The sequence below is a fragment of the Bos taurus genome, chromosome 1 (genome assembly GCF_002263795.3).
Source record: "Bos taurus isolate L1 Dominette 01449 registration number 42190680 breed Hereford chromosome 1, ARS-UCD2.0, whole genome shotgun sequence".
In the NCBI taxonomy this organism is placed as follows: domain Eukaryota; kingdom Metazoa; phylum Chordata; class Mammalia; order Artiodactyla; family Bovidae; genus Bos; species Bos taurus.
Window position 1 is genome coordinate 144,085,393 of NC_037328.1, and position 14,395 is coordinate 144,099,787.

Sequence of the window (14,395 nt, forward strand, 5' to 3'; positions counted from 1 at the left end):
TCAGTGATTTTAAGCAGTTTGATTATGCTGTGCCACGGTGGACCTTCATTTCTTGTGCTTGGATTTTGGGTTTTTGTTTTTGCTTTTTTACTTTCGGGATTTATAATTTTGATCAAATTTGGCACATTTTTGGTCATTATTTCTTCAACTATTTTTTCTGTTCCTCTTCTCTCCTTTGGGGACTCCGTTAGCTCTGTGTGAGGTCACTTGACGCCTCCCGAGTCACTGCACTGTGGGCGCGTCATCAGTCTTCATCTGTGTTTCGTTTGGATAATTTCTGTTCCTGTGCCTTCACGTTAACGGGTTGTTTCTTCTTCAGTGTCTAATCTGCTCTTAGTCCTACCCAGTGTATTTTTCAGTTTAGACATTGTGGTTTTCATCTCTTTGAGTTCCTCAGGGGTCTTCTCCTTCTTTTAAAATATCTTTTCCTGTCTCTGCTTAGCATCAGTCTTTCTCTGCCTTCATGAACATATGAAATATGGCAGCAATAGCTATTTTAATGGCCTTGTCTACTAACTCTGTTATCTGTATTTACTGAGTCTGTTTCTTTTGAGTGGTTTTTCTGCTTTTTATAGATCTTATATTCTTATTTCTTTACCTGCTTGGCAGTTTTTTATTGGATGCTAGACATTGTGAATTTTATCTTGTTTGGTGCTGTTATTTTATGTAATCCCAGAAATTTTCTTTGTGCTTTATTTAAGTTATGTTTAAATTTGATCCTTTCTGTTTGTTGTTCAGTTGCCAAGTTGTATCCGACTCCTTGTGACCCCATGAGCTGCAGCCACAGCAGGCTTCCCTGTCCTTCACTATCTCCTGGAGTTTGCTCAAACTCATGTCCATTGAGTCAGTGATGCCATCCAACCATCTCATCCTCTGCCTCCTGCCCTCAATCTTTCTCATCATCAGGGTCTTTTCCAATGAGTTGGTTCTTCACATCAGGTGGCCAAAGTACTGGGGCTTTAGCTTCAGCATCCGTCCTTCCAATGAATATTCAGGGTTGATTTCCATTAGGACTGACTGATTTAATTTCCTTGTTGTCCAAAGGACTCTCGAGAGTCTTCTCCAGCACCATAATTTGAAAGCATCTTCTTTGGTGCTCAGCTTTCTTTATGATCCAACTCCCACATCCATACATAATTATTGGAAAAACCATAGCTTTGACTATATGGACCTTTGTCTCTGATTTTTAATATGCTGTCTAGATTGGAGCCTGGTGGGCTGCAGTCCATGAGGTTGCAAAGGGTTGGACAAGACTGAGCGACTAAGGACAGCATAGGTTGGAGGATACATGTGTGCATGTGTGTATGTGTCCCCACACGTGTGTTTACACCTCCATATGTAACTCTTTGTGCCCGTGCATTTGAACGTGTGCATACACACAACCCAGTTCCAGTGCAGCACCCAGGGTCAGTTCTCATTCCTTCCCTTTGTGTGTGTGTGACTTTCTCCAGCTCAGAGAAGCCAGGCACTCACTGTCCTCCATGATGGGGTTTTCCTCTCTTCACTGTGGTTTCCTGAGAGACCCTTAGCCCCACGGGTTCAGCTTGGGTTCCTCTTCTGCAGAGTCACTGAGCCTCTCTTGGAATGTTTGTTGTTTGCTCACCATCGTGAGCCATGGCCTGGGTTCTGTCCTGATTCCTCTAGGACTTCGGGGGACTCTGTCCTTCCTGCTGCTCGTTGAGGCCTCTTCTGAGAGTCCCTGCAGGCTGCCACCCACAGCGTCCCCAGGAGAGGGGCTGGTGTCCCCTTGGGGTGTGGTTGCCCCCCTTGTGGTGGGTTCTGGCAAAGGGCGCCTGGGAAGGCCTCCTTGGAACTTATCATGTTGCCTCACCTCTCCCTGTCCGGTGGGCCTTGAGATCTGCATCTGTGCTTTGATTTTGAAACTGCTGGGTCCTGGGCTGCCACCCCCTGGCCGTCTGGTTTCACTTTCCAGGGGTCAGGTATCTGTGTTCTGACAAAACACCAGCCCTGTAAAACTTCTGGTCCTAAGCACTGCCATTGTGTGGAAAATAAGCAGTTTGTGAGTGTGTTACTGTTGGATATTAATTCACAGAAATCAGAATTTTGCGGGATGGTTTTCCTTTTAACCAAAAGTTCTTTTTCAGATTGTAGTTGTTTCAGAGTTACACTGAGGACCTAGCAGTTTTTAACGTTTTTAAGTACTGCCTTTTGGAACTTTTCACTTACTGATTAAATGAAAGGGAGGGACTCGATACAGAATTTGAGATTTAACTCATTCATGGATCAGTCACATGAGTGTTATTCAAAAGAGACTACAGAAATCCAGAGGAAATATGGGCAGAATAATAAGGAATCCTTTTCTTCAAAGAGGGAAAGAATATATTTAGACAGTAGCTATTAATTATAGTTTCCAAAGGTCTGAAAATATCTGATACTGAAATGAGTTAAGCATCTTGGTTTCGATTTTCGCTCTTAATCTGCTGAGTGGATTCATGGAGCATAAGATCAGTTGTAAACAGAGTTACAAAGCAAGGAGAATTTGTGTCTCCCTGCTTCTCTCTGGAGGAGAGCTGAGGCTGGGCTTGTTGATGTCCGGGGCAGAAGGACTACCGTCTCCAGCAGGCTGCCGTTTAGGCCCCGAGTCAGGAGTAGCTTTGATTTCCAGGCCCATGTTGGCTCCGCTGTTGAGGCCATGTGAATGAGAAAAATTTCCAAAAGTCCTGGATTGTCCTCTTTGTCTGGGTCACCTCTAAAGCTGCCTTGTCTCTGACATGGCCTGCAAGTGGCATTGAGGTTGGAGTGGTTCTAGGGGCTCCTGGAGTGCCATGGGGCTGTGGAGGAAGCCACGGTGAAGCCCCCGCCCCTAGATAGCAGTGGGCCTGCAGCGGGACCGGCCGCTCCCCTTTCCTGTCATGGTGGGGCCGTGACCGGAGGGGACCCTGCCGTGTTTGGGCCCAGGGCCCTAGCCCTGCAGACCTGGGTTTTAAAATCCCAGCCTTCTTAGCAGAGTGTGTCTCGGTGGGCAGTGTGCTGGGCCCTCTGCCTTTCCAGCTCTTCCTCATGACGTTGGAGGACCTCCCCTTGGTGCCCCTGGGCTCAGGGACGACGTGCACCTGGGGCATGGTGGGAGCCTGCCCTGAGCGCCGCGCAGACTCCATGGAGTGTCCGTGCCCCAGAGCGGAAAAGCCTGCTGCTGTCTGTTATCAGGCTCTTTTGCCCTATAAACTACAGGCTGTTGATAAATCTGTGTTCACGTTGACTCATTTATTTTCAGGATACTGAAGTGTATAAAGCTACGGTAAAGGATGACCTCACCAAGTGGCAGAATGTTCTGAAAGCTTATAGCTCCGTGGACTGGTTAATTGTGGTGGTTGAAAATGATGCCAAGAAAAAAAACAAAACCAACATACTTCCCCGAGCTTCCATTGTGGACAAAATAAGAAATGATTTCTGTAATAAACAGAGTGACAGGTACGTGTGTGTCTGCTGTTAACCTCATTGGGCTGACATCTAGGTGAGATAGTTGACTGGCTTCCAGGTGATCATAAGTATTTGCTCTGTGAGTGCCTGCCCTGTGCCTGATGCTTGAGCTTGTGGTGGATGCAGCCGAGGAGACCAGGCCCCTCCTTAATTGTCTCCTTAATGGATTCCCTAAAAGGAAAATTGGGTAAAACTTTTTGTGCATTTCCAGGCTCTTGGTGAGTATTGCTGACACAGGGTCACGTGTTGTCTTTGCAGCGGCATCCCAGTGACAGGGAGGCCCCTGCGCGGAGCTCCTTGCCACACTGGTGCCTGCTCTGTGGACGCTGCTCTGCTCAGATCAGCCCCCACCAGCCCTGACTTCATCAGCTGCTTTGGGTTCTCCTTTTCTGAGTTAACAACGCTTGATGGGAATTTCTGAAGCTTAGTTTGTTTGTTGCTTTAATTAATAAGGAGAAGATCTGGAAACAGTAAACGTTGAAGGTCTTAATGAGGGACGGAGAGTGTAAAGGATGTATTGTCTGGTTGATAAGCACCAGGTCACTGAAGGAAAATATTGTTTCGGTGGTTGCTGTTCATGTAGGTTTCTTTTTTCATCCACCCCTGTAGTAGAGAACTCTGCATCTGGTCAGAAATAAACGTGGATGATTGCAATCTTTAAGGCCTTAAGGAGAAACTGCTGAGCCAGCAGACCCTAGCAGCTCATACAGTGAACAAATGATGTTACTTCCATGGTGGGATGGGGCTTAGGAGTGAGCTGCCTGGACCCCTTTATCTTTCAGGGGAAGAAACAGTATCTAATGCGGTGGAGTGAGGTGAGTGGCGTGACTGAAATTAAGGCCAGCTACAAGTTTTAAAATTTCTTTCTTGGTACTGATTACTCATCTGGTGGGCCGTCTAGACTGTGGCTGTTTCACCCTTTGTCCTCTGGTAAATCAGTCTTTCCTGCAGGGGGGATGATGGGGCCCAAAGGAAATGAAACTTAAAATCTGTTCATTTTGCCACTTGCTGGTAATTCAGGTGAAGTATTTATAGAGGAGAAATGTTGAAATTCATAGCATCAATATTTAGAAGTTATTTCTAAGTTCAAATTTACCCATCTCTCTAGATTATATTGTTTTCAAGGATAAAGAAAGTTTTACCTTTTTCACCTGTTGGATGAACAGGTTATCTTTTCCAGATCCACTGGAAACACTTGTAACTTTATACAAGCCTTTGAGATTTGTACACCGTGGATACAGAGTTTTTTGTAGTGAAATTGTATCATACCTTTGTTGCTGTTGTTCAGTCACTCAGTTCTCTCTGAGTCTTTGCAACCCTGTGTCTGTAGCCCACCAGTCTCCTCTGTCCCTGGGATTCTCCAGGCAAGAATACTGGAGTGGGCTGCCATTTCCTTTTCTATGGGATCCTCCTGTCCCAGGGATCGAACCTGAGTCTCTAGCATTGCAGGTGGATTCTTTATGAGCCACCAGGGAAGTCCCATAAGTTAAGCCCTGTCCTTCTGAGCCTTTATTTATTGTTTATTGACGCTACTCTTGAGCTCAGCTGGTGGGAGAGACAGACTAACAGTGAGAAGTGTTTGCAGGGTGCGCTGATGGCACTGGTCCTGGAGTCGGGGGGCTGAGCTCGGAGCAGCTGGGGCGGGGCTGGGGGAGGGTCAGTGAGGGTGTGTCAGCGAGCAGGGTTGTGTGGGGTGAGCAGGAACATGTTGGGTAGAAAGACAGGAGAGCCCGAGAAGCTGAGTGGGCTTGAACTGGAGAGAGTAGGAATCAGAGCTGGACACCCGGGCTGGTCCATGTTGTCATGGTCCTCAGGTGCCATGTTAAACACCTGCCTTTTAGTCTGTCAGTCACCGGGAACCCTAAGAGGTTTTTGAAGTGGACAGGGCACCTGGGGTTTGGGAACTGAGGCGCAGTCACCTTATTTTCCAGTGCACCCTGTAGACAGGGTCTGAGTCTTGTGACTCATCATAACCCCCCCATCCATTCTGCAGCACCTCTCTCATAACAGCACTCACTGACTGCTTACATAGCCTTAGACCAGCTCACGATGAAACCATTTCCTCATCTGATGTCTCATCACCTGCCTGATGTGTTTCACCAGTTCTAGAGGGAAGAAAGGAAGAGGAGGGCGGAAGCCCGTTTGCATCCCAAGATCGTGGTCACTGTTGGGCGGTGGTCTGTGCCTGGAGTGTTTTCTGCATAATCTGTTCATGTCTTCCCAGGTGTGTCGTACTCTCCGATCCCTTGAAGGACTCCTCCCGAACTCAGGAATCCTGGAATGCCTTCCTGACCAAACTCAGGACATTACTTCTTATGTCTTTTACAAAAAACCTAGGCAAGTTTGAGGATGACATGAGAACCTTGAGAGAGAAGAGGACCGAGCCAGGCTGGAGCTTCTGTGAATACTTCATGGTGCAGGTACCTGAGTGACTACGCAGAGTGAGACTGCTTCCTTCTCTTTCCCTCCCTCTTCGTTCTTGTGAATAAGGCAGCTCTCTTGCGGTCATTCATATGGACGTAGCTTATAAGACCAAGTGACAGTGCAGTGGCCAGCTTCATTCTCATGGCTTATTAAGGAAGATCGGAGGTGGTCTCCTGAGTAGGTACTGTGTCAGCTGCCTCGCTGCTTCAGAGCTTGGCATCTAGCCTTTTATGAAATGACCTTGTCCTCAGAGCAGGTCTGCTTTTGTCGGCGCCTCGGGCCTCCTGGTCGTCGACCATGGGCCTGGCTTCGGCCGTGGGGCCCAGCACTGGTGACGGCCCTGACGATGAGATGTCTACTGCCTGCCTGGTGCTGTGGTTGAACTACTTGAGTCCCAAGTGTGTTTCCGCCATAGTTTTATAACTTTGGGTTCCAATGAAAGATTGTCTTAAGCTGGTTTCTTTACTCTAGCTTACAAAAGTGTTTAGGTTTCCAGAAATTGTGGTCTATAGTCAGTTCTCTTGTTTTTTAAGAGGAAGTGTGTGTTAAGTGAACAAAGTGATGTGAAACAGAGGAGCTAGGGGGAGGAGACCCTCCGTGCACTGCAGAGGGATGAGAGTGTTGCTGTTAGGGTCCTTGTTCTTTGTTCACCATGTTTTGCCTGGAAAAGTATGATTTTCATATTTTGTAATTTTTGTATTTAAATATCACTTGCATATTAATTACTGAAGAAATAATGAACCTTGAATAAATAAAAGACCCTAATTAGAAATTTTGAAGTTTGTCTCTTATTCTGATGCTCCTGTCGTGGTGATATTTGGGTGATTTTGGGCAACATAAGGGAGTTTGAACGTGTTCATAATTCCCTGTATGGCTGACTGTGACAGAACTTTCAGATCACCCTGTCTCTTTACCCTTCAATCGTATTAAACTTATTTCCTAAGAGTAGTGACAAGGAAAGAGAAGAGTCCAAATGAACACAGTGGTATTGGTTTAGAATCAGTGTGAACTCGTGGTTGGATAACTGGATGGCTGGGTAGATAGATTCAGAAATATTGATGTATGTGTGGGTGGTGGTTAATGCGTGTGCATGTAAATATTGCTTTGCTCTCTCCTCTGATGGGGTCTGGAAAAAATGACACCTCAGTAGCAGTGAGCAGACTTAGTGCTAAGATCTTGGTTTCTAAACTGCATTCTCCAGTAAAAGTTGCCAGGGCTCCTGGACATGATTGGTTCCAGGGCTAATGTAGGGAAAATACAATATTTTGTAGAAGCAGAAAGTAAGCAGGTGCTCAAGAAAAAGGTGGAGGTCTGTCAAAGGAGCACACACACCACCTCCAGGGGCCTCCTGACATCCAAAGCAGGAGCAGTGTGTGCAGCAAATGAGTAGTGACAGACCAGAGATGCACCCCGTGGGATAGAATCAGCATCCTTGTGTCTCCATAGATATAAATAAGTAGTTGGTTTAATAAGTAAAGGAAGGAGAAGATTCCGCTATTCCATAGAGCAGAATTCTAATTAAAGAGTGTTTGTCTGGGGAGCAAGGGAAGTACCAAGGACGAGAGGCCGAGCACTGAGGCCTGGCACGTCACAGAGGGACTCCAGGAGTCATGCTGGCCTTTTCCTGCTTCTGTCTGTGCCTGGTCATTAACTTGATTTTCTGTTTCTTAGCATAAACATTGTTCAGAATGCTGCTTGCTTTTCTCTGTTGTGATCTTTCCTGGCTTCTTACTTCAAAACACTGATTTATAATTTTGTGTTTTCCTTTTTAAACTTTCTTTGGGTGACTAGGAGGAGCTTGCCTTTGTCTTTGAGATGCTGCAGCAGTTTGAAGACGCTCTGGTGCAGTACGATGAGCTGGACGCCTTGTTTTCTCAGTATGTTGTCAACTTTGGTGCTGGGGGTGAGTAGTGAAGTTTTAGAAACAAGTTCTTTTCTCACCATAGCTTTCCCCACTTCTAACTAGTATGGAAGCTGCTGTTATTTACCTAATATTAATTACCTAATCTTCCGTGGTTTTTAAAAACAGATTATGCAGGATATATTCCCATCTTGCTATAGGGAGTGAAATGAGGGTTAGGTGTTAGTCACACTTGTGGAAGAATCTTGAGGAATCAAAGTGTTGAAGGAGTTGTTTTCAGATATAAAGTGTCATTTCTACAGCTTGAGCTGTCTGTCTAGGGATGCTCCCGATGCTGTGCCTCCTTGCTAACATAGTGTGGGGGATCTTTTTCTTTGGTTAAGAGGTTGTCTGTGTGATATTTGAGTGTTCACTACAGTGAGTCTTACATGACACCATTGTAAAGGGTGTTCATCTTTTTAACGATGTCTTAAAGTTTTCTAAAAATACGAAACTAGCACAGTGACCCGTGTACAAAGAAAAAAGTTTGTAATTGTGCTCACTGTTCTTTGCTTGGTATTTATTTTGGTAGAAATGGCATCACATTATCATGACATTTGTCTGTAGCTTGTTCTTACTAGCAGTCCATCGCAGGCATCTCTTCAGGGGGACAGGTCAGGTGCTAAGCTGTTTCTACAGTAGCTGCAGAGTGCTTCACAGTGTGGGCTCCTTAGACTTGATTCAGCCACCCCTGGTGCTGGGCATTTGGGTTGTCTCCACTCTGCTACCACAAGCAGTGCTATGATAGACATCTTTATCGGGGGTTCTTTTAAGAACCTTTGTCATAGTGTCTGAAGAAAGGCGTGATTCCCAGGAGCCATTGTCGTGTCTGCTAGGAGACCTGTAGGGAGTGAGGTGCAGGGGCCGCCCCCCTGGCCTGTGGCCCCACCCTGGTTTTCAGAGTGATTCGATGTCACCCACTGAGGCCCACTTCCAGGCAGTTTTCATTCAGTTCAGCTTTGGATCTCTTACTTTGCTGAGACACAGACAAAAGCATATAACTACAGCAATTTACTAATTAGATTTTGAAAACTTAAAGGGAGTTAAATTACATTTCTTATAACTTACATACCCATGTTATACATATATATATGTGTGTATATATATGTGTGTGTGTGTGTGTCTCAGATAGCTTACATGTTTCTTATATTTCACATAGTTTCTTTGTTCTCTCAGTTTTAAAATAAACCTGGGGCAATTTAAAATCCAAAAGTAAGCCTGGACCAGCTTTTACAGTGAAATGATAAGGTGGTTCATTTTTGTTCATTCATACACATACTTCTTGAGAGCCTTCCCTGTTCTGAATACAGTAGGGAACACAACAAAATTCCTTCTTTGATGGAGTTTACATGAAAGGGAGACATATGGAAAAACAAGTATGTCACTTAGAGTCAGGCAGTGAGGGTAGCAAGTGCAGGCTGGGCAGCAGATGCAGGTGTGGGGGAGGGTGGCGCTAAGGCTGGTTAGTGTCAGATGGGGGCCTAGGAGGCCCTCCAAGAGAGGCCTGACCAAACGGGGGGGAGCCAGGAAACCCCAGTGGGCTCCGATGGGGCCTTAGCAGAGGGATCTGCTGAGGAAGGGCCTGACAGCTGGGGGGACACCTCACTTTATGGACAGTGAGCCGCTGAGTCTCAGCTCAGGTCCGTGAGGGACGCTGGTGCTGTCGCTGGCCCTGCAGCCACGAAGCTATGCCACCATGCCAGGGTAGACGTGGACGTCCAGGGAGGTGGCTGTGAGAGAGAACAGTAGATCAAAAAGTTTTTTTCCTTAAGATTGAATGACCCTGTTATTGTAGACGCTTGTGTTTAGTTTAAAACCATATTTGAGTCTTTGGGCTCTTAGAATTGGGGGGCCTTGTTGGAAATCTCCGACAGTTAGAGGAGGTTCCCCCTGCTTCCCACTACTACTGCTTCCTCGTGCCTGTGGGCCCTTCCTCTGGGAGCTGGGCTCAGGTGTTGACAGGGTTGAGTGGCAGACAGGCAGGAGGCTTAAACACGTCAGGAAGAGTGTGGGGATGAAAGAAGAAAAAGACTGTCCCGTGGCCAGGCTGCTCCCCCGCACACGGTAGGGAGGAACCCCATAGCACACTCCCGCCTGGGCCTCCTGCCTCCTCCCCGGTGACTGACTGTGGAGCCTGAGGTGTCCCTGACCCTCAGCCCGGCGGCCTGATCGCATCCTGGCTTGTTCACAACCTTCGGGGCCTGCAACGGCGTTGTGCCTTGTGGCCTCTGTCCTGTCCCCCAATGCCAGGTGCCGAGTGGGTGTTCTTGTAGTGAGCACTCTGTCCTATGTCCCTTGCTGGGTTCCCCACAGCCTCGAGGGGGGGCTGGCGCTTCGGGCCGAACAGCAGTTGAGCCGCCCATCGGTCCCCTAGGGCTCACGGTCCCACGCAGTGAGGTGAAGGAATCTGCAGTCAGCGCCTTTCACGATGTGTGTTTGTTTAGATGGTGCCAACTGGCTGACTTTTTTCTGCCAGCCGGTGAAGAGCTGGAATGGATTGATCCTCCGAAAGCCCATAGATATGGAGAAGCGCGAATTGATACAGAGGCAAGAAGCCACCCTGTTAGATCTGCGCAGTTACCTGTTCTCTCGCCAGTGCACCCTGCTCCTCTTCCTGCAGAGGCCGTGGGAGGTGGCTCAGCGCGCCCTAGAACTGCTGCACAGCTGTGTGCAGGAGCTGAAGCTCTTGGAAGTGAGTCGTCTCTTTTCCCCATTTACCCGCTTCCTGACTGTTGGTGTAGAAACCGATTAAGTAATTGCTAGAAAATACAACTTCTGCTCTCAACACAGTGCAGTTCACATTGGCCCACAGCGAGCCTCCTAGATGAGTTTCTCAGTATAATTTTTAAGGTAACCCTGGCTTGTTCTGTAGGAGCTGGGCCTCACTGATCAAGATCACTCGTCTGGGGGACACGCAGAATCAGGTTTCGCAGGCAGTGTTTGTTTTCTTTCAGAGCTGTCCTTTCAGATGCATGAATTTGCACATGAGCGTGCCGGTGACAATGTGAGTGACACACAGCAAGCTGTGCACGTTAATCAGTAGCACCCAGTTTAATGGAGATACGTTACAAGCACACGTGTGCAGGCGTGTGGGAAAGAACACAGTTAGCTGAAGGTGTTCATTGTAGCGGAACACTTGGTTTTCTGGATTAACACCCCCAGGGCTCTGGGCTCTTTCCTGCCCTTGGCGTTGGAAGCATTTTAGTGAGGTAGGGGAGCGCTAGTGACTGTCCGTTCCGGGCGTCCTCACCTTTTTTGTTTTAGTGACCTCTTTACATGGAAAACTGCACATATACACACTCCAGTTGTTACATACACTTTCAGAGGATTCTTAGGCACCCGCTCCCACTGCCTGGTTAAGAACTGAGAGGGTGGTCTAATTCCATTTTATAAAGGAAGAAAGTAGGTGTGGAAGTGGTTAGGTGACCTCAGGTAACATAATTAACTCGTCGCAGACTCGGATCCTCCCGGCAGGCTGCGGTCCTTTCTGTTGGGCTCCACGTCAGGGCTCTGGGGGCACAGTTAGTGAAGACCCAGGGCACTGGTGGTAGGGGTAGTTTTCATATCATAGACATTTCTGTTTTATGTTCCCTAAAAAGCTAAATAAGAGACTCAATAAGATAAACTATTGTGCTAATTTCTAAAGAAGAGATGCCTAGCCTAGCTGAGCCACAAACTTGAGAATTTAGGACATTTTATCAAATTATTTTTCTTCTTTGGACATCTAATCGAACATATGAGAAAAAAAGAACACTTTCCACCTTGAGGTGATGTTCTTGTGGCCACCTGTCACCGAGTAGGTTGAGATAATCTTTGGCTATTCCAGTCTAGTTGTACAGACTCCAGGGCTGAGGGGTTGCTTCATTAATGGGACAGGGCTGCCTAGAGATTTACTGACTGAGAGATTTTCTCTTGTTAGTGGGTCAGGGGAAAACATGGGAGTGTATTAAGAGCCCAAGCAGTCCAGCCTTGGCACCTTCAAATTGGGGTCACCCAGGAGGGCTCTTTAGGACTTAGTGATGGTGTTCTCCCTGGAGAGGGCATGTGGGGCACCAGGCACAGAACTCCTCTCTCTCCTTTCTCATCTGAGATCTCTCTCTAGGTTGTTTTGGGAGCTGGGGGTGGTCCTTATATCTTAAAGAAGTTTTGCGGTTGGCAATAAAGCGGTTAAGTTTTATTCTTAGAATTTCTTTAAATTTTTATGGAGACAATGAAAATTCAAGACTCAAAATTATTTATTTTTTCTGCATATTTGATTCCGCTCTCAAAACTAGAACTCATTTCCTGTGTCTGCTAGCTTTCTTTCTGGTGATTGTTGTTGACAGTCATGTCCGTGGCCAGAGGCCAGCGTAGAGCCTTGGGTTCCCCCACACAGAGCTGGGCAGAACTGCCACTGCAGAGTCAGTTCTCAGGCAGCTTGCAGGTTGGGCCAGCACGTGGTGCTTCTAGGGTTAGGTTTGGTCATTTATCCTTATTAAGCCAAAAGCATATGTATTGCAACCATTTTGTGCATTTCTTATTGTGATGTTTCTTTTGCAGAAGATGCCTGTGTTTGCTCTTTGTGGTTTGTAAAGCAAGTTGTGGTGACTTCCTTGTTGGTGCATCAGTTGATTTATAGTATCTTCTCTGAGAGTAGGAGACGCCGAGGTGGCCAGATGCCACCTCCGTGGTGTGGCCTGGGGTCGTCACCTGCGGCGGTGCCTGCTGAGGCCGGGGGCCAGCTCCCGGCTTGGCAGTGTGTGAGTGTGGAAAGGGTGCCTGCCCACAGTGCTGCTGGTGTCAGGAGCAATAGCCCTAAGGTTGCGCCAGGTCTGTGGGGGCTCAGATGACTCCGTCACAGAGTATCTCTTTGTTGTCTACAACATTTAAACCCTCCCCCACCTGTTTACCAAAAGTCTAGGGTATTCCCTGCATAAATTTGGAAAATACAGACAGATCTGCAGAAGAAAATGTCATTGCTTATTCTAAAGTAAGAGGTTCTCTTTTTGGTCTGTGGCCTTTCTGTGTGTAGAAGGACTGTTTGGACTTTGGGACTGTTAAGCAGTGTCTGCCGTTGCAGGAGTGTGTATCCTTGTCCGTCACCCTTATTCAGTGCATTCACACGTAGGATGGCCAGTTGAAGACTGCACTTGTCTTTAACACTTCTGGTGTGCATCGTCAAATTGCTTTCTAGAAAGATCGTCCCATTTTTAGTTACACTAGTAATACTCTTTTCCTGCATCTTTGGTAAGAAAAAAGTAATACGTGTATATATTTTCATCTTTACCAGATTGGTAAGTGAGAACAATATAAGGAAGATATTTTCTAGAATGTCGTTCTACGTTCGTTATAGTGACTCCCCAAAGGATTTCTGTGTTAATGTGTTTTTCTCGGTACCGGCTTGTCTTTTATCAGCATAGGTTCTGATTATGTTCACAGACAGGGCTGGCCAAGAGATCAGGACTCTTCAGGATCTAGAGCCTGGCCAGCGCCATGCGTGAGAGGCCTGCACCCAGACTGTGTGTGGGAGAAGCTGCAGGCTGAGCAGGATGGACAAGGCCTGCCATCCAGGCCTGCCAGCTGGCGTTGGCATTCCTGGGTTCAGGCCCCACGGAGGACAGAGCAGAGGCTTTGCAGAGGAGCGAACCTCAGGGTCCTCAAGTACTTGCTCATCATGTGACCTTGAGCCCTGAGGGAGGACTCGAACTGTGAGAGGAGTGGGAGTGGACGGAGCAGGAGGCAACCGGGGAAGGCGCTGATGTTGATAAGAGCCGATGAGCCTCAGGAAGAGGGAAAGAGGGTTAGAGAAGGAACTGCCCAGCACCGTTGAGAAAGCAGCTGACCACACACAGTGGTGAGGGGAGAGAGGGCCCACTCATGAGGAAGAAACGAGTCCTGCTTGACCTCAAGAAACCCCCAGTTTGTGCACAGAGCCAGCTGTGTGAGGGGGCTCTCAGAGCCCAGAGCTGCCGGGCCATCAGAGCAAGCTGTTCCAGGGCGGGGTAGGTGGGTGGGGGTGGAATCGAGAGAGGGGCAGCTTGCGTGGGCACATGGACACTGCCTGACATGTCTGGGGTGGGAGTCAAGAGGTGGTCTTGTGTGAGCTGGGTTTTAAAGTTTCGTTCATTCAGCAGTTACTTGTTGAGCACCTGTTTTGTGCTAGCCAAGCACTCACTCTAGGAGCTGTGCTTTTAGCAGCGAGCACGACAGACCAACATCACCCCTCCTCACCCTGTGAGCTGAGTCAGGACCCACCAGGTGGACGTGGCCTGGGTGGCAGGCAGAGAGAGTGAGTTTCAGGAAGAGAACTCACTGTTGAGAAAGAACTCTCGAGGAGCTTAGTCTTGGTAGAACTTAGGGCTGAGGCAGGACATGGAGGTGAGGCTCCAAAGGTCTTGGAAGCCAGGTTTGAAAGCATACGTCACCTTGAAAGTTGGCTTTTATTCTACAGCTAGTGGGGAGCCACCCTTGGGTTGAAAGCTGGGGTGCTGTGAGAGGTGAGGGCAGAGAGAGGCTCCCGATTAGGAGAAGATGCAGAGAAGAGTTGGAGACTCAGCTGAGACCTGGGGAGAAATGTGAGGTCGGAGCAAAGGCACTGAGGTAGACTTCGAACAAATGGAATATAAATGGATTCAATGAATAAATGGGTCT

General features: G+C 47.6%; 1 protein-coding gene across 4 annotated transcripts in view; it reads left to right on the top strand.

Moving 5' to 3' along the window:
• The window catches only part of TRAPPC10 (trafficking protein particle complex subunit 10), a 74,612-nt gene that overhangs the window by 27,172 nt on the left and 33,045 nt on the right, over window positions 1-14,395 (top strand). For 3 of the 4 annotated variants that reach the window (NM_001205885.2, XM_059884617.1, XM_059884618.1), the window contains 4 exon segments: window positions 3,236-3,432; window positions 5,666-5,861; window positions 7,657-7,768; window positions 10,210-10,457. In NM_001205885.2, the coding sequence (NP_001192814.1) occupies window positions 3,236-3,432; window positions 5,666-5,861; window positions 7,657-7,768; window positions 10,210-10,457 (753 nt within the window). 4 annotated transcript variants of the gene reach the window in all.